Below are 27,780 nucleotides of genomic sequence, written 5' to 3'. Positions count from 1 at the left end.
AAAGAGCGAGCCCCCAAAAATATTAGAAGCCAAGAAGCCCCATTGAAGCTAATGGTTTAATTTTAAAACTTAATTCTGAAAACATTTGTTATAAGGAAATAGTTATATGAAATATACATATATGTTTGATAATATTTTAATTTGATAATTTAATTTGTACATTTAGTGTGTACTCCAAAGAGAAAATAGAGCTCTATTATTTCAAAATATTTTTTTAATTACTCTTTAATGGAATTTAATTTTTTAATGGAATTAAGAATTAATTATCAATTTAAAAAATTTATTTTTTACTCTTTTAATTTTTTATAATGGAATTTCCGCGCGAAATGTCTCAACACTGGCGCTCGTCAAACCAAAATTCCGAACTCGAACCAAGTTTGAGTTCGCATCGAACGGAATAAAGTATCTCAGTTTAAAAGATATTTAGTTTCGAATGGAGTGTGCCGGCGAGCGGGTGCGATTTTGGTGCGACTAAAAACGCTCGGAAGTGATTCGAATTGCTGGCCAGGAATTAAAAAACATTTTTTCGACTCGTATGGGAAAATTCGCGCGAAATTTTCACGTTTTCTGATTAGCAGATCGTTAGGCTCGTCTGACAAAAATCAAAAAGAAACCAATTATAATTAAAAAGTGGTCGTAAAAAATAAAATAAAAACAAGAAAACAAAACACAAGACCGAAATTGTTATCAACACGGTGAGCTTTTAATACGGGCTTAGCTCGATTTTCTGATTTTCTGCGTGTGCGGTGGCTGTTGCGTCTTTTTATTCCCCATTTAACAACAAAATAACAACAAAAAATTTGAAACAAAACCCCGCTGGGAGTGCTGAGGCAAATGGGAATTGGCGCGCAATTTCATTGAATTGAATGCAAATTGCACTCGCGGCGCAGCTAAAAAATTGAACCTTTGACAGCTATAGCGTGAAGCCGAGGCAGAGGCAGAAAAAAATCAGCATCAAAATCGAAATCAAAATCAAACTCAAACTCAAATTCAAAAAAAGCAAAAGGCAGCGGTCGCGCGAACACAACGTGGCGTATGCGTAATCTGTGTGGCAAACGAACGAAATACTCGCAATCGAATTGAAATTGAAATGGAAATGGAAATTGAAATGAAAGGCGCGCGCCGGCTCAAATAAATTATGCGCCAGTGAGAATTCTCTAGTGCCCCCCCTCCCGTCTCGCTCCACCATCTCCTGTCACTGTCTTTGCGTTTTTTTCTCCCTTTCCCGCTGCGAGACACGCGAAATAGACACAAACATGGCAATTGAAAATGCGATTCATATCGGCCTACTACAACAACAATAACACAAACAACTTCTAGGCCAAAAAGAATAACAACATCAGCAGCAGCAACATCAGCAACAGCAACAGCGATGATCGCAGCAACATGTCAAGCATAATTAATTTTCGATTCTGTTTTTGCTGCCGCCGATTTCTTGCCACCACCTCCTCCAGAACCGTCAGAACCATCAGAACCGTCAGTAGCGTCAGTACCGCCAATAGCCCCACCACCGACGCCGCCTCATCCTCGGACCTGGAAGTGTAATTACGGGTAAACTTTGCGTCTTTACTTAAAGTATTCCTTTGTAATTAATCTCTGCCTCTCCGGGCAATACCTCTCCGGTCTTTGTTGCTATTTCGCGATTTTGTTTTATTATAATGCGAATGCGAATGCGAAACATATAAACATTCGTTCCCACTTATCTGTGTGTCTCTCTCCCTGTGGGTGGGTGTGTGTGCAATCTGCCTTTGTTGTTTCAACATTTTGCGAAAATTGTTTAATTGTTTGGATTCTATTATCACATTCGGGGGGCTCTCAGTTCCCCCAGGCTCGAGCTACCCAGAACTCTCGTTCTCTCTGAGGAAATATTTTGGAAATTTATTGGACCTGCCCATATATACCACTATTGCCATTAGAATTTATGACTGCCCGAGTCGACTACAAATCAAATACAACTCAAATTACGGCTGGAAGTGGACGAACAAACATATGTTTCGCCTGGCAAGTAGTTAATCGAGAACATTTGCATACAATTTTGTAAGAGGCGGAAATTTACTGCACACAGTTCCCCTCCGGCATGGCAATCTAACATTTCGAATATCTAGAATTTGGAGTGACTTTAAGCCGCTTAACGAGCCACCAGCTAATTGAGCGATTAAACACGGGCTTGGACTGCATTTTGGGGTATTCGGGGTGTCGTGGGCATGGAAATGGCCAACTTCAACTGTTGCCGGGCATGAATCACTGCGGTGAGACATATTGTTTAACCAATTAGTAACGATGTGTCAAATATCTCGCTGTGATATACAGATAAATACGGGCCAAGTGCCTGACTTGGCTGATAAATCACTCCACCAGCTGCAACTGCCACTGCAACAGCAACCTCAACTGCAATTGCGATTGCAGTTGCAAGTTGAATTGTCGCTAAGCTAATCGCTGGCAATTTCCTGTATTACATTGACATAACCATAAAAAGTATTATCCTAGACAGAGCCAGACAGAACACAATGAACCGGCTCATTAGGAGGAGCGACCGGGAAAAAGGACACAAATACAAATTACTACTCCCGGGGCTAAGACACAAGCCGAAACGCAAACAGAAGAAGCAATAAAGCTTAAGAAATGCTGGTAATAACTGCGCTTTCGGAGCGGGGAATGGGGGCTGGGAAGGAGTAGGACAGGGAGGAGCTAAAGCCACATGGGTTAATGCGAATGTGCGCCGGCATGTCCATGAAATGTCCATAGAACAAACGTCTGACTAGAAGTCGGAGTACTCGGCTAAACAGGCGACACACCAGGCCATGGATGACAGACCCCATTCCTAGTAACCCGGCCCGATCCCTGGTTCTAGTCCCCTCCGATTCCCAATTCCCGATTCCCTATCCCCCATTCCCCACTCCCCACTCCCGATTCCTGATCCCCGACATGACAAGACAAACCGACGGACTTTCCCGTACTCTGCCTAGGTGTCGCTTTTTTGCTGTTGTTTCTGTTCGCTTTATAATAAAAATGCAACCATACCAGTTTTGCCAACTGACAACGGCCAACATACACACTCTCGCACACACACACCTCGGTGCAGGCGACGGGGCCAACTCGTTTGCCCCTTCTGCCCACAAAACAACAACAAAACCAAGCAACAACTGCAACTACAACTATAAACTGCATGTGAATTTGGTTTCAAAAAACAATCTATACACTTTGGCAAAGGGGCATCTTAACTGGTGGATGGCTTTGGGGTTTCTTTTAAAAGGGTATATTGTACAAGATCCTGTGAGCATATTTCTCTTGACAACTTTGAGATAAAAATACTTTATAATTCCACCAAGAGCATACAACCTTCGTTTAAAGACATCCTTGTGATATAGTAGTTCATGTTGCAACTCTCTCTGGCCATCAAGTCCCCCCGACAGGCCCCTCGGACCACGTACACGCACCTGTCCGAGCGTAGAGCCAGGCGGTCTGCGATCTGTGATCGGGGATCTTGGATCTGGGATCTGCAATCTTTTAGCGGGTCTTCGAGTCTGCTCCGTACCAGAGTCTGTGGCTGGACGATCAGCAATCCGCTCACTCACCTGTGGACCTGCAACTGACGACTTTTTGCAGGTGTTTTGTTTGTTTGCCGGACAGTTGTAGGCTTGCGGTTGATTATGCTGCCCCAAGAGGGGGTACAAACTGTGGCACTGCCTGCATAATAATAATCCGGCAATTAAAATATGATCGCATAATAACTCGACACTCGTGCGTCTGCTTATGATTTATGGTTCAGCTTGTTCGGCAGCGACTCCATCGGCTTATTTATAGAGATGGTCCAGCTATAGTCGTCCGATTCCCAGTCCCGGTAGCTGCCCCTCTCGAGAGCCACCTTCTAGTGGGGTAATTGTGTGGTGGGACTACTTTTTCCGCCGCTGGTTCTTCTGCTCCACGCACACTTTTGCATTTTAGCTTAAAGGTAAATTGCTGTCGCCAAGCGCCAGACGATAGTCCCCGTCCCCCTTTTAGTTTTTTATTTTATTTTATTTTTTAAACAAGCCTGGGCCGGCTTGGCTCGTTTCGTTTTGGCAAAACCCAAAACAGAAAACAAAAAAAATAATAATAAATAAAAAATAACTGAGACTGAGACTGAGGAGCAACAAAAAAAAAGCAAAACATTTGATACGCTCTCTGTCTTGGCCCCTCCACCACACCAGCCCCCTCCACGGTTAGCCACCCCATGTGACACCGCCTGTCCGACTGTTGCTTCTAATAAATAATTTTAAATGCTGACTACAAAACGAAACCGAACGGCCAAGTGAAGTTTAAGTGTAACCCAATAGCCAAGTCGCGTTCTTAATTGCCTGCGTGGGATGTGGGGCTGTGGGACATGAAGCGGCTGCCACTGCCGCTGCTGCTGTGTTGCTGCACTGAAAATAATACAAGTGGACTCTTTTAATTTGTATTGGCTTAAAGCCTCGAGCAAGGCCCAACTAAACTAGAAACAAAATCAATTTATTTACCTCAGTGCTGTTGTCTGTTTTGTTGCCATTTCGATTCCTATGGCTATGGCTATGGCTGTGGTGCAGCTGTGCAAAGTGGTGCGGAGGCAACTGGGCCAAGTGCCCACTTTGGTGGGTCCAAAGTCTTGACACGCATTTGGGGGTAGTTTCTCCGTCTATAAGGCTGTCTTTCCGTCTGTCTGTCTGTCTGGCTGTTTCTCTGCCTGCCAGCCTCTATTTCCAATTTCCATTTCCCACTGGATGGATGGCTTATGACGTCAGCCTCTTTGTCGCCATATGTCTAGGCCCACACACACACACTCCCAAGCACACACACACTGAGAAAAAGCATGCGTCATCACAGCGTTGTCTCTCGATTGCAATTACACCAGGCAACCATCCCCACCATCGCCACCCTCGCCCCATCCCACCCAGCTGGAATTTAAAAAGGGAATCCAGAAGGGGTGCTGTTCTGCGTCACAGGCTTTTGTCAATGATTATTTCGCCATGACACGCAACTGGGGCCCACAGCCCACAAACACTAACCGATTTGTTTAGCCATTTACCTTTTATTGTTCTGTACGAGTACTACGATACTATACAATCAGAGAAACTAATTAATATTTGCCAAACAATGCAAAGCTAATAAAAATTCCTCTGATAAGATATTAAAAATAGACAGCTCTCCGCCATCCCCCTCCCTGGTATCTGGTCTATACTATATCTTTCGAAGCTGGTTGTGCCAGACTTAATGGCGTGTACTTCGGCGATTACTTCAAGGAGGGATATACGATACATGTGTTTGCATAAAGAGGGGGTTTTGGATAAAATAAGGGAAGTTACAAAAGAGTGATTGTACATGATTTAAGTAAATATTTCTCAATGGATATGACGATGTAGAACCTTATCTTCTCAACATTGGGGCATGATTCAGGGACTTTAAGGAAAGTGTTCTTAAAGAATCTAGCTTTAAAATTAGCTAACTCATGATTAGTGGGTATCAGCAGTAGATATTCTTGGCCACGTTCTTCCCAAATATAATCCAGAACTTAGAACGGAAGGAAAATCAAAGTTTTCGACTGCTTTCGAGCGAATGTTGCAAAATATGCGGCTTGGAAGCCACCCCATCGACTCTGCCTTATACAGAAATAAACTAGATTACTAATACGCCGTGTTGTGCCACATTGTGCTCGGGTTATTTACAGTCAGCAATTGCAACAATTTACTCAGTGCAGCCAGACAAAATGGCGGCAATGCCAATGCATATGTGTGCGCGGGGCACTACACTATATGTGTGTGTGTGTGTGTGTTTGCGAGCTGCAACCTCGCTGACAGCATTTGGTGCGTGCCATTTAACTTGACAAGCTCATTTGTTGCAGCAGCAAATATAGGAGAAAAAAAACAAAAAAAAAAAACAGCAACAACAGCGATAGCTGCGCATATGCCAAGCTAGCAAAAAATGAACATTTGTTTACAATATTTATTTATTTACTAACATTCATTCTTATTGCCCTGGCAGGCAGTCCGACAACGTCAGCCGCATTTTGGCAGCGAATTCGAGTCTCCGAGGAGAACAAACTATTTCAATTGTCGGTAAAATATATGCGGGCTCACACAAGCATAAAGCACACACTCCATAGCAGACAGTGTTCCCCGGGCGATCTGGTAATGGGAGTAGTAAAGCACCTTGATAACACAGCGCCTCGTGTGGCGCTTGGCTCGGCCACCCATAAATCCCATAAATCGCCTGCCGCCAGCCAAAGTCCGAACAGTTGTATGTATTTTTGTCGTTCGAATGAGTGTGGGGGGGAAGGGGGTTAAGATGAGCAATTTGTAGTCACAATTTCACACAAATTATGCGGAGAATCGGTGCCCCCAAGACCCCAACTCTAGTACAGCTTTTAGTTTTCCGTAACCACACTCATTTGTATGCAAATGTATTAATGTGCATTTATGCTTTTCCTATGCAAAAAACGAAGAAAACTTTTCAAAAAACAACATAAAAACAATAACATTAGCAGCCATAAAAAATGGAAGCAAATTTTGTGATAATCATATGTTAATTTCAAATCAACGCTGACTTTCGGACTGGAGCTCTAATCATAAACAGACTAATTTATATGACTTTGCGGGCCTCCATATCGTCATGTCAATAACAATGGAATACGAATAGACAGCCAATGTTTTCTAAAACAGCTGAGGACGCTCAAGAAAAGTGATGAGGAAAATATGCATAAATGGAAATGAATTATTAATGAAAGAAAATGTGCCAAGACAAGGATTAACTTTAAACTATGTTATACATAAGTTGAAGTCTGTAAAATAAGTCTCTAGCCAACCAGAACACAGCTATTTCCGATTGTGTAACTCGCAGCTCCAAGATCCGCTTCGTTAGCTCTGGCTTGTCACTTGGATTTGGAGCATCATGGTTTTGGGGGCTGACATTGTTGCCGTAATTGAATTAACACCTACGGGGCAACGTCTGCCCGTACTGTGGCAGGTTCAACGTCACGTCACGAAACAAAAGACAACAAACAGCCAGACTATCAGACAACCAAACAGACAGACAAATAAACAACGATCAAAGCGAACGAAGCTGATCAAGTGCAACTGCACTGCCAGAGAGTCAAAAGGCAAAGTCAGTGGCAGAGGCACGTTTCCCCTTACAGTCGAGTTGTCACACCAGGCCAGCCCCACCCCCCTGTGTAGGAAAACCAAGGAACGATTGCATGTCAAAGTCGAACGTTGAAATCGCAGAGCTAAGATATATGAGCACATCAACGTGAATTAACAGACACATTAAGCGATAACCGATCTCCAAACACGAGACCAGCGTCGAAACAGGGCCCCAGAACGAAAGACTCTAGAAACGAACGTGAACGGCAACACCAACAGAAACAGAAACAGCAACAGCAACAACAACGAAAAACTAAAACAAGCCGAAGAAGAAGAAACGGAAGTCTAGACCGAAGACTATATAGCATCCAACTGAATCACAACTGCGGAATGTGGAATTCAGAATGTTGAATCCAGAGTGCAGAATGTAGATTGTTGGGTGTTGCTTGTTGGTGTTGTTGGTTGTGCGCCATATGCACAGCCGATCGCATCGCCACTCGCATATAGAGTTAATAACTTTTTATGGCCATATCGAATTTCAAGCAGCCGCACCACCAGAACGAAGAATGACACGAAAAAAACCATATCAGCAGCAGCCAATCAGCTCCATTGGGGCCCAAAAACGGAACGGATATATACGGCGCCCAAGTGTTACCCCGTAGCACCTGTTTGTGCCCCTCCCTAGGCCCCTTGCCGTAACAATCTCTGGTCTTTTGGCCACAAAACAGAAACTGAAAATATTCAAACAATTCGCATTTGCGTGCTAATCAATAAATTTGCCTGAGAAAACCATTTTGATTGCTGGAGTCAAACAAAACTTGTAAGGCATTGATGGAAATGGTACAACGAAGTGGGGATACCCTATAGTGGAGTGGTATTTATGGGCCTATTAGGAGAAATACTAATATTCTTAGCCTTTTATACCAGTTATCCAATAGTAACCATCCTGTACTACCAATCCCATGCTAGATATACTACCATTTCTTTCCAAAAATCTATAAGTATCTTCCCATCTATACCTCCTCTGGCATTTTCGGATATATTGTCATTAAACAAATGTGCCAGAAGCAGCTACCAAAGAGCCAACAACATCAATGGCATTAAATTCGGGTTCCGCACGTCACTCGCTGGAATTCCCGTAAATCGTCTACTCAAAAAAATGTTGTTTCTGTTTCTTTTTTTTGTTTGTTGGCCCGTTGGATGGTTATTTCTAAAAAATTGTTTACAGCTATACAGCATTTGTTTTTGTTATCGCGGCTATGTTCATCTTCGATCGATAAAATCCGGTTTTTGGGCAAAACAAAAAGAAGCCAACGAATATTTCGTTTACGTAGTTTTTTGATTAACTTTCGCCTAAATAATTGCACAATAAAAATTGTGTGGAATTTCTGTGGTTTTTGTCTTTTTTATCTGTCAAGGCGTGCCATTATTTTTGTGATCTTTACTAGAGTTCGACTTTGGAGTTGCCACAAACACACACAAGTTCAACAGATACTCAAACAAAAGGCTTGATCTCTGTGTCTGGGTATCAATTAATCGTTCTGTTTTGGCTATTTATAGATTTTGCGGTAAATTCGCTAATAATACTCAAATTTCAACAACCCAGCACCCGCACTCTAACGCTGACAGCCCCCCATCCGCATCGGGCCCCTCCAGTCCAGTTTCTCCCCCTCCAAATGGGCATCGTCGAGTTTATTAATAATTTGTTAAAGCGAACCCAATGAGCATTTAAGAATAATAAAAATCATTTTATATTACCCATGATTCATGGCCATGACAAACTCTGCACAGACTTTGTCTCACTGTCAGCTTATATGGCCAAGATTTCTTGGAGGAATATGACTAAGCCGCCAAGGAAAAAATATCAATCGAGTCGAATCGGAGTAATCTGGTGGCAGGTCTAAAAACGGCTTGGATTTAAGTGGCTTATGCTGATTGGTTCGCCAATAAACATATGATCAAAATATGTCTCTATAAAAGGAGTTTTCACAGATTTGAAAATATGAATTTCAAGATAGACTTTGCCATGTTTACACTCAGGAATCCAAAGTAGGGATATCGTTATGGCTTAAACGTAGGTATTAGCCATAATCAGGTAGGCCTAATTGCCATTAAAGCTCGGTTTTTATTCATCATAATGTTTGGTAATCAAAAACTATTCAATTTTCGACACTTTTAGTGTACCATGATCACTGTAAAAGAAAAAAGTCTTTAAATTTCTATTAAAAAGTCATACCTGATTAGAAATTAAACATTTTCTTACCATTTTAATAGATTTTCGGCGTCTCAAACTTGCATTTGAAATCAAAGAAAACGAGTTTAGACAAATGGCATTTTCTCATGGGGGAAAATCACTAAATTTATTCGAAAATTATGTGGAGAAATCTCATTTAATTAAACTATATGATGTGCGACTTTTATGAAGCACTTATTCCGGCACATTTGGGTTCGGCTCTGTTCCCTTCAGCAAAGTTCTTTTCGGTTTGGCAATGGTCTTCGAACGCTATTAAAATCGCATTACCCCATCGGGAGCGAAAGAACGGAGGGATGGCGAAGCAGGACCAGTTTGAGGTCTTCCAACGTGGTCCTGGAACTCCAAAGTTGGGCTGGGCCAACTTCGATGATGATGATGATGATGGCTAATAGCTTTGTTAGCTTTTATACGTTTGTCTGGCTTGTGACTTTATTATGTCGTTCGATGCATTCGTGTTTCCCCCCCGTCCCCTCCTGATGGCACATGAAATTGGTTAACTCTTATTGTTGGCCCATTGTCTTGGGCAATCGTCAGCGTCATCGACTGGCGTTTTAGAGTTGAAGTTTTGGGCTTGGGTCTTGTCTTCATCGGAGCTGCAGCTGTAATCGCCGGTTTCAGTTTCGGTTTCGGATTCAGTTTCTGTCCATGTCCCAGACCCAGACCCAGTCTCCAGTTCCCAGTCCCCCCTGTCCCTGCCAGTCGAAATTGTACCAAATAAAGCTGAAATCTCGAACACGTCTTGCCCCGAAGGGCCCTGCCATTTGACAAATGTGCGTTTTTAGCCATCTCATTGTTGTGGCAAACAGCCTTCAATATGCAAATACATTGAAATTAGTTTCCAGTGCCAGTGAGGCAGTCAGCAGTCGGCAGTTCCAGCGATCGGAATCAGACTTTTGACTCTGCGGGGAGTTTTTTTTTTTTTTTTGACTCCAAAAGCTGGAAGTCCCAAGTCGTTTTCGTGCCTTGTAACTTTTGCTGGCTGGCTGGCTTGCGGACTGGCTGGTGGAATTTGCATGATTTGCCAAAGTCTTTGGGTTTTTGGCGCCGCCCGCGGGGGATTACGACTGATCTCGGGGGCTTAATGGTTATGTTGGCTGGCTGTAACTCGAAGAGATGTAAGAGTTGTAAGAGCAGCCCGGCATTCCGCTGTTAATTGAATTAAGCCAGCGACATGGTCCACTCCGAAAGTAATTGGCAGGAGGCAGAAGGCAGGCTTTTAAGGGGAATTTCTGATGGCGAGAGTGTGATAAGGACAGAACTGGCAAACTGCCTACCTGACTGGCTAGTTACACAGCGAAAATATAGTAGCAAGTTTGCAATTCAAGCAAATATATTTCTTACAAGTTCCTCTGTTAAAATGTGACCATTTTTAGATATTAAATAATATTAAGTTCGCAATAGTCTTACTTATCAGTGATATTGGGAGCCATTTGTTTGCTGTGTACTTAGTACCTACCGCCGATCATTAGAGGGCCCCGTCTAGACACCGTCTGCGTGCCATGCGTAACCCTTTCGGGGGCCTAGTATACCCAGATACGAGAACCCAGAGCCAAACCAATTTGCTGCAGTTTGTGCAGGGCCGGCCAACCCCGGGGTTGGCTTAATTGCCCTGGCCTTGCCGGTTGGGTTGACGCCAGAGCGCCACCGTGCCACTGGGCAACCATTAGAAGCCCCCAGTCTGGACGCCAGGCCAGGTAATCACCGCCCCTCGGCAATTTTAATTGGCACGACATCGTCAAAGTCTGACTCTGAGTCAGCCGATTGCAGGGCCGTCGGGTTCTAGGGCTCTCCAATTACACACATTACAGGGGGGCCGTCCTAAGATATCTTAGGAACTAGTCCTCAAATTAAATACCCTGATAATTTCCACTACTGCCTGGGCCGTTTATATTTGGTTCAACCTCTCGGCAACTCATTCACTCAATCGCACATTAACCCCGGCTCAAAAGTCGACTGATTTGACGATTTTGGAATTGCGTACTTTTGCTGCACACATGGGGCACGACCGACATCGAAATGGCGGCTATATAGCTAAAGCTTAAGCCCATGGGCATTTTCAGAACTGAACAATGAACCGAACCCACACGATAAGCCGAGAACCCAATTCAAATCAACGCGCGCTTCAATGTTTTTCGGGGGGTAGGCCCTTGACTCAGTATTTTGGCATTGGCACTCGAAGAGCTCTTGAATGGAGGGGAACCACATATCCAAATCCACAGACCCATTGAAGCTCAGAGTTACACAATCATCTAAATAGCACTCGTTTGTGTATAGTTCTTCCTGAAAAGAGCCATTAATTAAAGACTTGGCACTTTATCAACGTCCGGCGACTCTTGTAACCTAGAACAAAGAACAGCTTCCTTGTGTCCGAGTCCGATTATAGTACTGTTCGTAGGTAGTTCCCACTTTTGATTTACATTGTCCTTGTCAACGGCCAGTCGCTTGACAAATTGCAGCTAATCGTCGGTAGCGGAAAAAATACATAACACTACTTAAACCGATTGTCACGTAGTCGATCAGTGCATATGTTATTGTTAATATGTGCGGCGTTATCAAGTGCAGAAATTAACATATTATTGAGTGTACTATGTAGTCTAAGCTCGTACCTTATCAAAATCGGTGAGCGATACCCACTTGGCTGGCTACTGGGACTTTGGCGGGTATATGGGGCTTTGTGGAAAGGACTGGCAGCTGCCCTGCCAGAGGGTAATGGGAATCTCATCAGCTTTTTCTTGGACGCTGAACACTTGTTCGAATGTTGGGTCAAGCACCGATTTGGGTGCCCACCTCCCAGCTCCAAAATCATGGCTCTCTTCAATCGCTGCAGGGTGTGTCACACGATCCCAAGTCGTTAGGTGGAATGGGGAATGGGAACAGAGGCTTGGGATTACGTCGGGGATTGGGATTAACACGCTTAGTGATTCACGGAGATTCGTATCCGCGTTTGGTGCGTTCGGCATTTGGTTGGCGCCACTTTGAAGCCGCTAGAAATCAATAAAAAGAGAAAAACAAACGCTAAAACTAACACAGAGAAGCTGAAAGACAACAAATCTTTGGCAAATTCGAAATGTTCAAGACAAATAATAAAATATTATGCGCGCCAGCAGCAACAAGAACAACAAAGACAATCGAAATTAATTATAACTCAAACAAGCATTACAATATTCCTTGGCTGGCGCCAGCCCGTCAAAGATCATTAACATTTTTATGATCCGCCAGTCGAACAAAGAGCCACCACACATAAGGCTCATATCTGTTGTTACCTGAGCCGCACACAGCACCTAGATACCTAGATACAAATACGCAGATACACACATACACAGATAGAGATACAAATACGCGTATTTGTGAGTACGCACCCATAAATCGCAAAACTAATAATGTCCAGGTTGTCTTAACACCTCCTCGATGTCGATGTCGACAATTGAGAGGGCGGGCCAAGGGCTGCTCTGATGATTCGCAGAATTGGCCGGCCCGGTGAAAGAACCCATACATACTACGATACGAGCCATCCGTATCCGTATCTATGGCCTAACATCTCGGGTTCCGGGCGGTCGAGAGTCGGGAGTCGGGAGTCGTGCGTCGTAAAACCCAAAAACGAAATGATTTACTGGCCGAAATCTCACCCTGGGCAAGTGCAAAGTGTCTGGGTCAGATCGCCGGTTCGCCGGCAGATCAGAGCCAAAACAACAGTTGTTGCACACGCACACACCCATTAAATGATATATCGGTTCTAAATTTAATTTGAAACAACAAAGTTGTAGGTACAAATTGGTACAAGACACCTGCAGAACGTCCAAACAAATCTATTTTCGTTGGCTGCGCTGTTATTTTTAAACCTAACCGGCTTGATCGTCATCTTTCTCCACCAAAAATACAAAATTTCTTTCCAGTCATAATTCACGCGAGAAAACCAACAGCCATCCGGAGCAAAATCACAAATCAAAGCGAGGAAAAGCCATTTAACAAGAATCGAACAAGGAAAAACTAATAGAAGATTTCCGCGAACATCGACCGGTTGCGAAGAATCGAAAATGTGTTGCCAATCAAGCGGCCAGTGGAAATCTTCTGCGCAGTCTTCGAGTGGACAGCCGCACCAGGAATCGGATTCGGAATCGGTACCGGCCAGGAAGACAACAAGACACAGGCGGCGGCTTAGCCAGAACGGTGCTCAGATCCTGATTCCTATCCTCGCACTGATCCTGGTCGCCCTTCTCCAAATACAAACAGTCGCCGCCGGAGCTGGCAACAGTCTGCATGGTGAGTACAATTAAGTCTATCAATAGACCCATCTAAGATCTGAAAACGGGAAATGATCACTTGGCAGGCACTTGACTTGATCACTCTGCCAAGTGGGGGAACCACAAGACATCAAAGTTAGAATCGAATTATAGCTCCATCGCCTGATTAAGTTCTTCATTTAATTGGTAATCTTTGTTTTCTGCCTTTATTCAATCAATTTCGGAAACCCCTAAGTTGGTTCCCATAAAAAGTTAAACCTTTTTTACGGCCATAGAAAAATCACTTCTATTTTCTAATTTCATAATTGTTTTATGACCGATTTTTCTCTTCGGCCATAACTTTAATGTTCAATCCGATCATAAAACTTTCATCTAGCCTTGATGAAGATCGGCATCGGCATTCTTCCAGAATTCGAAAATGAAAAAAGTGAGATATTCAAAAACTAGTCCCACTGGCCATTTAAGCGGCTTGTTGGATTTAATGCGACTTATGACTATGAATCATGGATTTTAGCTGATTTTTACGAGCTTATAACAGCTTTAACTGCCAACTGTGGTGATCGGTTTAGATCGCTTTTCCGCGGAACTTTTTATTGGAGATTGTCAACTGACTCAGCATCGGCTTTTGAATAACTCGAGTTGAAGGGGCACTTTATAACCTTCCCCTTGGCGGTACTATAGGTTAGTTTGGTTATCCATTACTCTTCAATCAACGAATATTAATCACCTAAACTCTTGATAAAGTCTTAGTTTTCGATATATTTCTTCCAATTTAGTTCGCAGTTCTTCAATAATATTCAAAAGATTCAAACCCAACAATTTCGAATAATTAAAGTATCTTCTAGGTACTGTTGTTAGGCGCACGCCTTGTCGCACATTCGGGGCCGGACACGTGCCGTCGCCTGCCCCCACCTCTGACCAAGTACCGCCTCAGCCCCCCTTAACCCGGAGGCTTTTTAATCCCCGCTCGATCTCCTTTCCCCTCCACTGGCTGGCGCTTAATCGGCGGCTGTGATTAATCAGTGAACGTCGGCGACGCCAACGGCCGAGGGAGGGGTGGCTTTGGCCGAGGGGGCCGGGCATCGAAGAATTCATCGGGAACAGCTACTGACTGAACATATTCAAGCGTTGTCCGCGTCTAGAGGTATTTTTTTATTCGACTTGCTGTTTTGCGTCTGTGCTCCTCTAAAAAACATATTGAGTGGGCTTTTTTATGGGGTTTCGAGTGTGTTAAATGAAAATAAAAATCGCATAAATTAGATATATTGCAATGCCAATATCGGGTTACTCCACCAAGTTCATTAACTGCTCTAGTCGAAAAGAGAAAGGAATATAGAAAGTCTCCCTCCGAGGCAGTCAAGAAACTCTCAGATTTGGGGGAAATTTTCCACATGATTTGTTGCTGGAGGAAGGGGGCGGAGGCCGAGCCAGCAGGACCCTGGGAGGAGAACAGGAAGGCCAAGAACAACAATCGTGAAAAGTCCATCATCAAAGGGAACAAAAGCGAATTAAAAACAAACAAGCGACCAAATTACACAGATTGCTCTTTTTGGGGGGCGAAAGGGCAGCGAGGGGCCCGAGATCAGGTAGGAGGAACCTCGATAAGAGTTCAGAACACAACAAAAAGAAACAGAATCCCCAAGCCGCCCACTGAGACGCCGCATCCGAAGAGGAACAACCTGAAAACGAGGAATACAACAAGGTAGCTCCAATGGATCACCTCTCGACCTCGCCCGCTCCTTGCCCCACTTGCTTAGCGCCGGCGTCTTCATTTATCACTGACTGGCTGGCCAGAGCGAGAGGTAGCGAGTGTTCTCTGTGTGTGTGTGTGTGTTTATCAGCACATTGCAGGTGGTCCTCTCTTTTGTGAAAGAAGAAGAAGACCGGGCTCAGCTCGATGGGGTCGTGGATCCCCCACTCTTGCTCCACCTCGCTCTCTGCATGCGTTTCCGTTTGCCTCTTGCTCTGCTGCCCCATTGTTGTTATTACCTCTCTTGTGTTGCTTGTTTTTGTTTTTGTAGTCTCTGTTGGGGAACATGTTTAACATGCAGCTCTTGGCTACTTTTGAGTTAAGCGCCGGCAGAGCGCCAGGTAAAAGCCAAACAACAACAAAGCAGGGCAGAAGAGTGCTTACACTGAGAGAAATTGAAGAAGATAATAGAGATTTTTAATTATTAAAAAATTCTTTTTATTTAAAAACCTTTTCTTAATTCTTGTTCATCTTTAGTTAACACTTTAGAATCTTGAAAATATTTCTTTCTCTGCACCATACTCAATCACACAAGTTTATGCTCTTAAAGAGGCCTAATCCCACTGACCCGTAGCAAAAGATCACAACTGCCTGGGCAGAAGACGAGTCTTAGATCGAGAAGCATACAATGTACAAATAAGAGAGGGAGTCAGTCAGATAGAAGTCCATTTTGGGTCACGTGCTCGGATAAGATCTCAGTCGGTGGGCAATTTCCGGCGTTGTACAATGAATCGTCTTGTTTGTTTGTATTTGTTTGGTATTATTTCATCAAGAGTCAACGTCAGGGGCAGGAAATGTCCGGGATGGGGATTAACAGCCGACCGATAAGCACAATACTAATCCACAATCTAAACAATTATTTCAGGTTACCTGGAATCTTGCTCGAACGAGGGCGAGGAAGTCCAATTGGCGAAACGTAATCAGGACTTCAAGTGCTTTAATTGCATCTGTCAGGTGAGTTGGAAAACGGGCTTTGATTAAACATTTTAAGTTGCCAGAGCCAACTCCAAGATGGCTCCACGAGTCCTTGCCAAAATTTGGCAAAAGGAGATGCCTTCTTGGCCTCGATAAAAGTCACTTAAAGAGAAATGAAACGAAATGAAAAAATAACATGAGCATACTGGCTAAAATAAATCTCATGTTCCGTAATTTGTCCTCCCCTTTGGTCCTTTCTGGCCAAAATCCCGCCTCAATCCGAAAGTGTCTCGACGGGGGGCGACGCCAGTGTCCAGCCAGCAGGACATTCAGACTCGTGTCACTGCAGTTACATCCTAAGAAGTCTGCCAAAATTAAAAATACCAAAGATTCTCTGGATATTTCGGCTTACAAGACAAAGCAATCTTTAGAAAATTTTATTAAAAAGGCTCAGAATAAAGTATATGTATCTTGCACGATTTTTTCTGTGTGTACTTAAAAAAGATATTATATCCATTGTGGACTTGACCAAAATGTTTGAGATGGTTTGCATTTGTTTGGCTTCACTTCCTCCTCTCGCCAACTCGCTCTCACTCTATCCCCCTTCATGTCACCCCCATACCGCGATTTTTTACGATCCAAGGTCGTCAAACGGGTTTCGCACTCTACGACAATCATCAGCCGCCGTGTGGGACGGTCTTGGAATCGCGGAATTCGTATCGCCATTGGATTGGCAAGAGTATTCGGTTCGGTGTTCGCTGATCGCTGATCGGCGGTTAGGTCTGCGGATGCGGATCGATCGGATCCGATCGTTTGAAAAACACTTGGCGCCGCCACCGCCGCAGCAGCAGTGATTTTTTGTCGCCAGCTACTACGCCTCTCCATCTCCCTCACTACGGCTCCAAGCCCCACTATGCCCCTTTTCTGACGCGGCTCAAACGACGTCTTCGTGTCGTCATTAAGTTAGCGCGTGCTCATCTGGCTGATCGATAGATGGAGGCTGGGAGCGAAAGAAACAGGTGGAGGGGGCTGGGGGCATTGAGTTACCAGTACACTGCAAGAAATGCTTGCAAGAAAATATTATCTAAAATAATACAATAAATTCCAATTCTAAATAGTTCCTAAATTTTAGAAAACCTTTATATGTTTAGGATTGGGATTATGACTAGAGTACCAGATAGTACCTATCTTTTTGAAAAGGAACTTCTGACTTAAAGGTCTTTAGGTTAGAAAAACCAACTGGAAAAAAGGTTTTTAAAAAAGTAATTAATAGTTAAGGCTTATGGGTTTTAAGGGGGATACAAATATACATATGGTTTCCAAATGAGATAATTGATCTTTATTGAACCTTAGCTTTATTTTTCTCGGTGAGACTGTCGTGAGCCTGCCGCTAATTTAGCGCTAAGCGCTGCTAAACGCCGCTGCTCCAATTTGAGCGGCAAGCGTCCGAGCGCTGGCGCCGCTCAAGCGCTCCCCAGCGATCCCCAGCGATCCAAGCGACCCGATCGATCGATCGATCGATCGTTGAATCTGTTTTTCGCCTGCGGCTGAGCTTTGCTTCGTTGTTATTATTATTCCCATTGTTGGTATGGGTCTGTTGCGGTTACTGTTGCTGCCGATGCTGTTGTCGCCGCCACCGTCGTCGTCAAGTGGGCGTAACCGAAATTAAAAAGCAACAGCGGGCAAATACGATACTGGCGCCACCTTACTGGGAAGGCGCCATCAGTAGCTCCGTCTCTTTCCGGTCCGGCCGGGTGCATCTCGCTCGCACGCTGGCGGGGGATTCGTCGCCTCAACTCATTAAAAGTTCATGAAATCGGAATTTAACCTGAGACCGGTGTGATTTCTCTTAGTGCTTCGCCTCTCTTAAGATTCCGCAGTGGAGCGTGCAAACCGTTAAGCTTTAATCGGAGCTTGAACGCGTAAATCCGATAAATAATGCTTTCTTCAATGGGTATCTCGTTACTTTCGGCCATTCAAGTCGAAAGTTTACGACCAGCGTTTATTGTCTAAAATATATTATAATAAACGAGTCTGCGTAGAGACAAGCTCATATACATGTTTTCGCCAGGGTAGTGCCAAAACGTCAAGGACAATCAAAGAAAACGCCACCCACCCCTCGGTGGGGCTACAAATATTCGGTTTTATGCGAATATTATGCTGAATCCGCTGAATTCTCCTCTAATGCTTTATGATTTAAACGGTTTTCGGGTTAGTTCACCCCTAACCCATATACCCATATACCGACCAACCCCATAGCCCCAGACCCCAACTCTACGAGAGAAATGATTGAGCAGGACTTTTATGGATCCCCAGAATGGGTATTTGCAAATGAAATTTTCGTCCTGGAAATGGGTAAACATGCGATTATAGGATTCTGCGAGTGATTGGTTGTATAAGTGGCATCTTGGAATTTGAACTCTTCTCTTTGGCAGTTCCATATTAATATTAATGAAGGATTTACGACCGAGAACAGGGGCACATCAGCAAATTGGAGTCATTAGAGACCTTTTTTTGTTGTGCATAGAATTAGCCAAATAAATTCACTTTTGCAAATATGGAATTCTAGAGCAAAGACAAACCAGATTTGGCGAAAACATTTTCATACAGGTCTGCCAACTCCATTTCTGCAAATTCTCGGGCATTCCTACATTCTAAAATGCGATACCGAATGCCGATTTCGATACTGCGATACTGATTGTGTTACCAATTCCGACTTTAATTTCAATTCCGTCCGCTGCCAATTCCGAGTCGAGCCGTAACCCACAAGTGACAAAATACGCATGACCATAAAACCACAAGACTGTCATTACCATATTCACTCCGTGTCTACAGCGGCAGACTCCAAGCTGGCCTGTCTTGGCCTACCCCGGCCTGGCCGGGCCGAGTGGTTGGAACTCCAAGACAGGCCAAGCCAACTCGGAGATGGCCGAAAAGAGCGAGAGGGGACTAGGCGAGAGGCTCAGACGGAGACGGTGTTAAAACTGATCATGTTTTGTCAAACGCAAGGTCGTTAGAGGCCGTTTGCAAATGTGGTTCTGCCACTGTGGCACACATAGATACACACTCACACTGGCCGGCCCACAGATACAGATACACTGGATTGCCGCTGGGCAGCAACAACACGGCAGCATCGGTGCTACTTAGCAGCTCAGGTTGCCATCGTGGCGCCTTCAGCAATCTCTCGCAAAATACAAAAAAAAAAAATAGCTTCAACTTTCATGTTGGCTGAACATTTTTCTATACCGGTTCCCGATTAGAAAGAAAGAATTTTTAAGCATAAACAGCTTCACGGCGAAAAAGTGTGTAACTAGTTTCTATAAGTTCTCATATTCGTCTCAATAAATGAGACAAATAAATGCTACAAAATTATTGATTATTTTGCTGAAAAATGCGGTCAGATTTCATGACTAAACCCACTTGGATCTGACTTGGATTATATCTAAAATCGAGACAGAGCGAGCGATTAGGGTGATATTCAATCTGTCAGTTTATTGTAGTTGTCGAGGGTCAGAGGGAGTCGGAGGGAGTTACGACAATGCCGTACTAAAGTGCCATTAAAATTCCAACTAACAACTGCCATTAAAACTAATACGATGATAAAAATCTCGCAGGCTGCTTGGAGACCGAGACCAAAGAAACTGAGACTCTCGAGATTTTCATTTTCATAACAATTGCAAATTTTGCACGTTGCAGCCCCATCCAAATTGAGATCCAATCTGGTTTGCTTGCACTAAATTATACTCACACAGATAGTCACAGATGCCATACAATGGCAATTATATATCTACAGAGACCGCAGACATTGTTCCGAAGCAACTGCATACAAATTAGTGAAATATTTTGCCTGTTTTTGGTCGACATCTATCTAGATTTATAGATACATTTACAATTAGCGGCGGGCTCCACGGGTCCCAGCGGCTCTATTATTACGACCAGCCAGGCTCTCTGACTCTGAATCTGAATCTGAATCTGGCTTTAACCTGTCACTGTCAGTGCGGTGGAATAACAGCTGCTTCGGATTTGGTGCACACTCAAGGGTTAAAGGCAATTGCACAAGCTGGCCAAGTTGCAACAGTTTGACTTATGATCGACATCAATTCTAATGCTCCCCGCTCCAGCTGTCAGCATGTCGTTAACAGCCAAATGGCTAGAAAATCCAGATGCATAGAGATACCTACCTGCCGGTCTGCTGGACTGCTGGTCTGGCGGTCGGCCGACCTGACTGCCTGCCTGCCTGCTATATCATTTACCATATATATGTATATATTTCTAAGCTGATTTGGCTTTGGGTTACTGGTAGTGGTGGGCAGGCAATCAGTCGAGGGATCAACTAACGAGATGCAATGAGAAAATGAAAATCTAGAGTTTAAGGATAAATTAGTGGAGCATAAATTAAAATGATTTGCATAATCCTTGAAAAGAATTGAATTTGCAATGAAAATTATAGCTCAAATCATGCCTTTTCCCTGATATTGTTTTAGAGTAACTATTCAAACCCCATTCCCCCGAGTAAAGACATTTATTGGAAGAGTATTCACCCACTATTTATAAGCTCATAAACTGATCTGTGACAAGTGTTACCTGGCCCATTCTATTAAAGCAAATTGCGCATACGCCACGGGGGTTCGAAAATATTGTTCAACTAGTACAAGTCTAACTTATGGTCTTTATACTCACTTTATAGAATGGATTTGTAAGATGTTCCAACAATTGCCCACCCATTGATGATTGCTATATGGTAGACAGGTCAAATGGCTCCTGTTGTCCCCGATGTAAAGGTAAGTTCAACCATAATCAGGGTATTTACTAGCGATTCTAAATATATCCAATTTGCTTCTTAAGGTTGCATGTTCCGGGGCATTCCGTATGAAAGTGGAGCGGAATGGACTGACCCGGAGGATCCCTGCAGGACCTACAAGTGCGTGGCCACCGTCGTCACCGAGACCATCCAGAAGTGCTACTCCCAGTGCGATGACGATCAGCTGCAGCCACCACGCCCCGGAGAATGCTGTCCCACCTGTCAAGGTGAGTTCGAGACTCCAGACCAGTCCCCAGTAGCATCACTCACTAAAATTAGCCATAGCCCTCACTAATGCCTCATAATTGTTAGACAAAGCCGAGCCAAAACATAATGATTTCTTCGAAAATGAAAAAATATAAAAGAATACACTATAAAAAGGTATATCCGTATAATTTGGTTGGCAAATTCGGGTTACTTTTTATTGAAATTGTCGAATGCCTAAACTATAGATAATCAGTATTTTTATGTCTCTATTATCAAAATGATTTATTCATGGGACATTCCAATTCCAATATGCGGCTGGGTGCTGCTCCGATCAGCGTTTGGTGATCTGCTCCGATCTGTTTTGATCTGGTGCTCTTTAGGGGGCTGATGTTATTGTTGGCGCTGCTTATTTATGGGCTTTAAATTGTCTATTAAGGCGACAATGTTGTCCCGCATTCGCATTGCGATCTCACCGCTAAGCAAACAAAAACAAACCCAGTCGCAGCTAAAGCCAAAGATATATTAGAGGCGATTCGAAATCGGGGGGACCGTCCTACGATGACGCTGCCTATGCAAATGCCGCCCGCTTGGAAACCCGTTTCGCCTTGTGGAAAATTTCTTGGCCATCCGCCAAGCAAATCAAACCAAACTAAATCATAAGTGCCCGATGTCTGATTTGTGATTCCTCATGTCTTATATCTGATGGGATTGCTTGGCTTATTTCTTTACCATTTTCTTTTGGTTTTCAGGCTGCACGATCAACGGCCAGACTGTGGCCAAGGGCCAGGAGGTTGTCCCCTTCATTGACGATCGCTGCCTGGTCTGCCAGTGCGGCGACAACCAGCTGACCTGCTCCAAGAAGACCTGCCCCATCCTGCTGTGCCCCAAGAGCAAGCAGAAGCAGCATCCCGACGAGTGCTGTCCAAGGTGCACGGAAAAGCGAGAGATATTTACGGTGCCAGGTGAGTGCGTTTTCAAATTACATAATTTTCCACCATATTTTAAGACCCAATCTAGCATAAAGTTTAATCTAATACTATACCTCCATTTTGTTAAACTCCCTTTCAGGCAAGTGCTTCTTCAACAAACAGATGTACTACGAGAAGACCCAGTTCATGCCGGATAGGTGCACCAATTGCACCTGTTTGAACGGCACCTCGGTGTGCCAGCGTGCCACCTGCCCCATCCTGGAGTGTGCCCCCGAGTTCCAGGAGGAGGACGGCTGCTGTCCCCGCTGCGCCGTCGCCGAGGTCAGAAGCGAGTGTAGTCTGGAGGGCGTGACCTATCGCAACAACGAGACCTGGAACATGGGACCCTGCCGCAGTTGCCGCTGCAACGGTGGCACCATCCGGTGTTCCGAGCGACGTTGTCCGGCGGTCAAGTGCCGGGCGAACGAGGTTCTGAAGCTGCCACCGGGAGAGTGCTGTTATCGGTGCGTCGAGGCGGCTGGAACGTGTACGGTCTTTGGGGATCCCCACTTCCGTACCTTCGATGGCAAGTTCTTCAGTTTCCAGGGAAGCTGCAAGTATCTGCTGGCCGCCGACTGCAGGGACAATACATTCCACATCCGGCTGACGAACGAGGGCAGGGGAACCCGGCATGCCAGTTGGGCTAAAACGATCACCCTGAAGCTCCACAACCTGCGCGTGAATCTCGGCCAGCGGCTGAGGGTGAAGGTCAACGGCACCAGGGTCATGCTGCCCTACGTGGGCATGGCCGGAGGACAGAACGTTACCATAGAGCGGTTCATCGATGGTGTGGGTGGCGTAGTGATGCTGCGATCCGAAATGGGGCTCCAGCTGGAGTGGGATGGAGCCGGCTTCCTGCAGGTCACAGTGCCCGCCCAATACAAGAAACGACTGTGCGGCCTGTGCGGCAACTTCAACGGCAGCGCCCGGGACGATCTCACCAGCAAGGACGGCCGCTCCCACAGCGATGAGGAGGTCTGGCACTTTGCCAACTCTTGGAAGGTGGGCGGCCCCAAGTCCTGTTCCCGCCAGCGTGAAAACATCGCTGCCCTGCCCACCTGCGACAAGAGGATGTCCAGCTTCTACTGCCATCCGCTGAGCGTCTCCCATTTGTTTGGGGAATGCAACGAGCGTCTGAATCCCCAGAACTACATCGCCGCCTGCCGGATGGACGTGTGCGAGTGTCCTTCGGGGAGTTGCCACTGCGACAGCTTCGCCGCCTACGCCCACGAGTGCAAGCGATTGGGTGTCATCCTGCCGGACTGGAGGACAGCCACCAAGTGCCCGAGCGGATTCCGACGGAATGCCACGACCTTGTCCAGCTATCTGAACAATGAGTACTACGGGGACTCGAGCTTCACGCGGTTGAAGGGCCGCGGACGGAAGCAGCAGAGACAGCAGCACCGGTTGCATCGCCAACAGCTGCAGCAGCTGCAGGAACAGGAGCTGAGGAGGAAACAGGAACGAAGGCGGCGGCCCAAGGGAGGCCAGCACAACCAGGTGGTGGACAAGGAGTTCACCCGGAAGCATCCCAGCCTAGTGTTGCATCCCCGTGCGCCGGATCGCACGCCGCCGCCCCTGCATTAAGTTTATAATTAGTTAACCACTTAGTTACCACCATTTAGTTACTACACCGACACACACAAGCACCCAGACCCACGCACACACATACACATTGAAAGGGGGCGCATTTCATAGCATACTTTTGGCGGCCAACAAGCGCAGTATCTGGAAAGGGTGCCGATATAGTCCCCTTGCCAGGACAGCCAGGCAACAGTATTAGGCCAGAAGGGTCCTCTGGAGTAGGCAAAAACATATATACATTCGCACCACTTATAGGGATCTAGACAAGTGTAAGACCCGCATTCGCATTGCATTCAGAACTCATCTCCTTCGCCATTTCGTGTAGCCTAAGTTTTATTTATTTTAGCTTTAGTAATGGAGTTTTTATTCGGAGAGCCTGTTGTTTGTGTGCCTGTTTTGTATTTATATTCCTGTATGTGTGTTTTACCGCTGCACTGCGCTAAACTAAACCATAAACTAAAAACTAAACTAAACTAAATCTACAACTAAAACTAAGCTAAGCTTTAGCTAAGTGTACTTAGAACTTAACGCGAATCCTAGCCGAAATACTTGATGTTTGCTTAAAATTTAAGCTCTTAAAAATAATAAAAGGAAAAGGAGGAATTAAAGGCGATCCGACCCAACTACTATGAGAATTGCACAAAACAGTATTTTTGCTTAGTTGAGAGAGACCCTCACTCATAATTGAAAACAAAAAAACGAACCCAGCTCCATTTGACTTCCTACTTGATACCCTTAACCCTTAACCCTCTTGTACTCCTCTTATCTCAAATTGCCCAGAGCAGAGTTAACCCATTTTTACCCAAACTGTGTTAATATTTATATAATATACCTACCTACCTACCTACCTATCTACCTACCTACTATCGCCAACTATTTATGCACTTAACCAGAGGAAAAGGAGACAACTCTTTGCCATTTTTCACTTTTACCAGATTAATCGAGTTTAAAGTTAAATGTAATGTACTATAATTACTTCATTATATATTGTACTACCATGTATGGCTGGAAGATCTGTAAAATAATGGTATATATTTAAATATCCCAAAAAAGATGAAACGAAAAAGAACAAAAACAAAATCTAATGACACTTGAATAAAAAAGTGGTTAAAATGAACATTGAAATATATGGAGACAAAAAAATGTAATTAAAAATCGTTTGATTGGGGGTTTCAGCTTTGACTAAGCTCAAGTCCCAATAGGCGCTCCAGTTGAGGAAACAATTGCTTTCAACTTTCAATTTGAATAGCAGCTGGCGTCGAATTGCATCAAATACATACGAGAATGTACCCCATCCACGAGCCAAATCCAATTGAAGGATCCCCGGCAAAGTTGTGTTTATTGTTGTTCGCTCGTGTGTGGCATCAGTTTCAGAGGCACGAACGACGACACAGCGTCTGGGGTGGCGGCAAACACTCGAATGGTTCCAATGGCACCAATGACTCCAATGGACTCCAGGGCACTCAGCGAGTGCCGGAGTCCAAGCCGGAGTCACGGAAGGAAGTGCAGGGCGGGTGAGATGGAAGGCAAAACAGTTGCCAAGGGCCACTCCAGAGGCCGAGAGTCCGAGAGTCCAACAGTCCGAGGGATTCTGTACAAGAAACTCAGTCTGGCTGGCGTCGAATTACGGGGCATGGCCATTAGCCATTGGAGGCAATGCCAATTTATGCATGTTTGCTTAGCAATAATTGTCAACGCTGTCTAGGGTCGCTCTCGGATGGTCAAATTTAATTCCAGTATCAGTACCAATACCAATTCCAATTCCCCAGCTAACCAGCAAGCTTGTCAGTAATTCGAGCGGGCCCAGCTTTGTGGAATTCTTGGAAAGAATCAGGCGCTCGTAAATTCAAGCGATCCGATCGCCGGCGATTTAGACGGAAAACACAATCTGGCCCAGCCAATGGCTTTGGCTCTGATGGCTCATGGCTCATTGAGGAAAGTATCGCCATACAGCGCAGCACCACGCAGCGGGCACGTGCACTGAATCCCCAATAATGTCGACCGATCATCAGGTTGATGCCACTTCCAATTGCCACTGCCGCCTCCTGATGCCCGATGCCTGATTGATGTGCGTCTCTTCTGGAGAAAAGCTTCATACACAGAAACTAAATGGGGACAGTAATTACAAACATCGATTGCTATTATTAATATTTTAATAAAACTTAAAAGAGTCTTCTATTTGGATTGAAAGACTTTAAGAGACTGTATGGTCACTAAGCCAAATATAGCCTCTCTACCACTATTTTTTCCAGTGCACAAATCGATCCTAGACTCTGATTCTGACCATGATGACATCTGCTTCTACAGAAGCGCCTTTGAGTACTTCCGCGTGTTGCTACTCTGGAGACGCCTGACGACGCGTGCTCTGTCCTAATCGGGCCTTAACCTGTCCATATCGGAGCAGCTGCCACAAAGCTGGATACTAACATAGCCACGTATTCCACTGGGGCATCCGCCGACTGACCGCCGATGGTGTGGCGCCACGGCGTGCGCCAAATTTGGAATTTGGTTGAATGCTGTCGGCTGTCGGACAAGTGGCGTTTACTGCATTCCCCCAGGGGCAGCATTAGAAGACCGTTGGCCGTTCTTCATAATTCATAATTTTCCATCCCTTTCCATTTTTCTCATGCTACCATCTTTGGTAACCACTTAAAATCCTCAATTTATCAATTCTCTGGCAGGACTCAGTCCGATGAGATGAGATTTCTGGCGATAAGTTGGTTCTGGCAAGGACAATCAATGGCATTGGAAGCGGATCGTCAGCTACAGGACAATTCAGGACAATTTTAAAATATTAATTAATATTCATTTCCTTTTTTTTACCAGACTTGAAGGACATACAATTAGGTACCAATTTTTTGACTTTTTGGGCTTTAAATATATATATTATTCTTCTGAATTAAACTCAAAAATCCCCCATTTTTTCCAGTATAGCAAATCAGCATCCAAGGATGCGATGCGACTCCTAAGTGTGCATAAGCGAGTGGAAACGCATGAATCATCTGACGGATGCGTGGGAGCAGCCATTGTCATCGGCTGGCCATTAGCGCATATATTCCATATGTCAGCGGCTTTCGGCGGACACAGCCCACGGTTTTCTGGCTCAAGGGCTGCACTTCGTCATTTTGTTTTGGGGGTTGTTTGGGGAATCCATAGTATGGTAGTGTAATATACTATAAATGCTTTATTTTCCGGATGGGAACAACCAAAGCTGTTGACAGAATTGGAGACAAATGGAGCATTATTAATGTTATTGATACGGTGGGTGACAGATGGATGGTACTGTGGCTGGCAGTTATTTGTAGCATACTCTTCGGCGTTGACCTAAAAGCTATGACAACGGGGTGGCAATTCCCAACCCGTAGATTTCTCAATGAATAAATATATAGATTTGCTAAAAGCTTCAAGAAATAGACAAATATAGAAATTGAGGGTTCTTTTCCTTAGTTAGATATTGCATTTTTTAAATATTTAATTAATATTATTATTATTATTTTTATTAATATTATTATTATACTTTTTTTATTTTTTAGGTTTTGTTTTGAGTTTATTAAAGTGCTCTGTTTTGTTATCCTCTAAAGAATTCCCTGGAAAAAGCCATAATTAGCAAGTCTTAGCACTTTCGGCACACGCCACTATAATGCCTTTAATTAAGTTTAAAAGTCACTCATTTCATGAATGGGCACTACTAATTTCCTATTAATTTAATAAAGTTTTCAATTTGTAAACCAATTTCCCTCTGACTAACTCTGAAGTAAATTAAGATGTCTTGGTCACAGCTAATTAGCCAAGCAAATTAGTTATTAAGTGCTGACACCTCCCCCACCTTAATCCTCACCCACTCGGCTGTCAATCAGCCAGTCGAGTCAGTCATTAAAAATACAAATGTCTGGGAAGATTTGTTGGGCTTACACGAGATGAATGACTGAATGAATTAATGAATATCCATTTCTCTACTCGGACCTCCAG

At 44.4% G+C, this 27,780-nt stretch overlaps 1 protein-coding gene across 3 annotated transcripts; it reads left to right on the top strand.

Annotated features, from left to right (window-relative positions):
- The first annotated feature begins 439 nt into the window (after nt 1-439).
- cv-2 (crossveinless 2) lies at nt 440-24,959 on the top strand. Of its 3 annotated transcripts, none has more exons than XM_017231810.3 (8): nt 440-695; nt 1,455-1,551; nt 13,239-13,605; nt 16,202-16,290; nt 20,939-21,032; nt 21,097-21,279; nt 22,009-22,221; nt 22,328-24,959. In XM_017231810.3, the coding sequence occupies exons 3-8, from the start codon at nt 13,380-13,382 to the stop codon at nt 23,812-23,814; spliced, it is 2,292 nt and encodes a 763-aa protein (XP_017087299.2). In that variant the 5' UTR covers nt 440-695; nt 1,455-1,551; nt 13,239-13,379; the 3' UTR covers nt 23,815-24,959. The 3 variants fall into 3 exon arrangements, with proteins under 3 accessions (XP_017087299.2, XP_070134685.1, XP_070134686.1); XM_070278584.1 differs by having other exon boundaries at nt 1,236-1,551; XM_070278585.1 differs by lacking the exon at nt 1,455-1,551.
- The last annotated feature ends 2,821 nt before the right edge of the window (nt 24,960-27,780 follow it).

This window comes from Drosophila bipectinata, chromosome 2R (assembly GCF_030179905.1).
Source record: "Drosophila bipectinata strain 14024-0381.07 chromosome 2R, DbipHiC1v2, whole genome shotgun sequence".
Taxonomy (NCBI): domain Eukaryota; kingdom Metazoa; phylum Arthropoda; class Insecta; order Diptera; family Drosophilidae; genus Drosophila; species Drosophila bipectinata.
This window is presented reverse-complemented; position numbering and strand designations above follow the sequence as displayed.

Coding starts and splice junctions, on each gene's coding strand:
- cv-2 (XM_070278585.1), top strand. CDS start 13,380: ATGTGTTGCCAATCAAGCGGCCAGTGGAAATCTTCTGCGCAGTCTTCG. Junction 16,291..20,938: donor GCTTTAATTGCATCTGTCAG/GTGAGTTGGAAA, acceptor CTCACTTTATAG/AATGGATTTGTAAGATGTTC. Junction 21,033..21,096: donor CTGTTGTCCCCGATGTAAAG/GTAAGTTCAACC, acceptor TTGCTTCTTAAG/GTTGCATGTTCCGGGGCATT.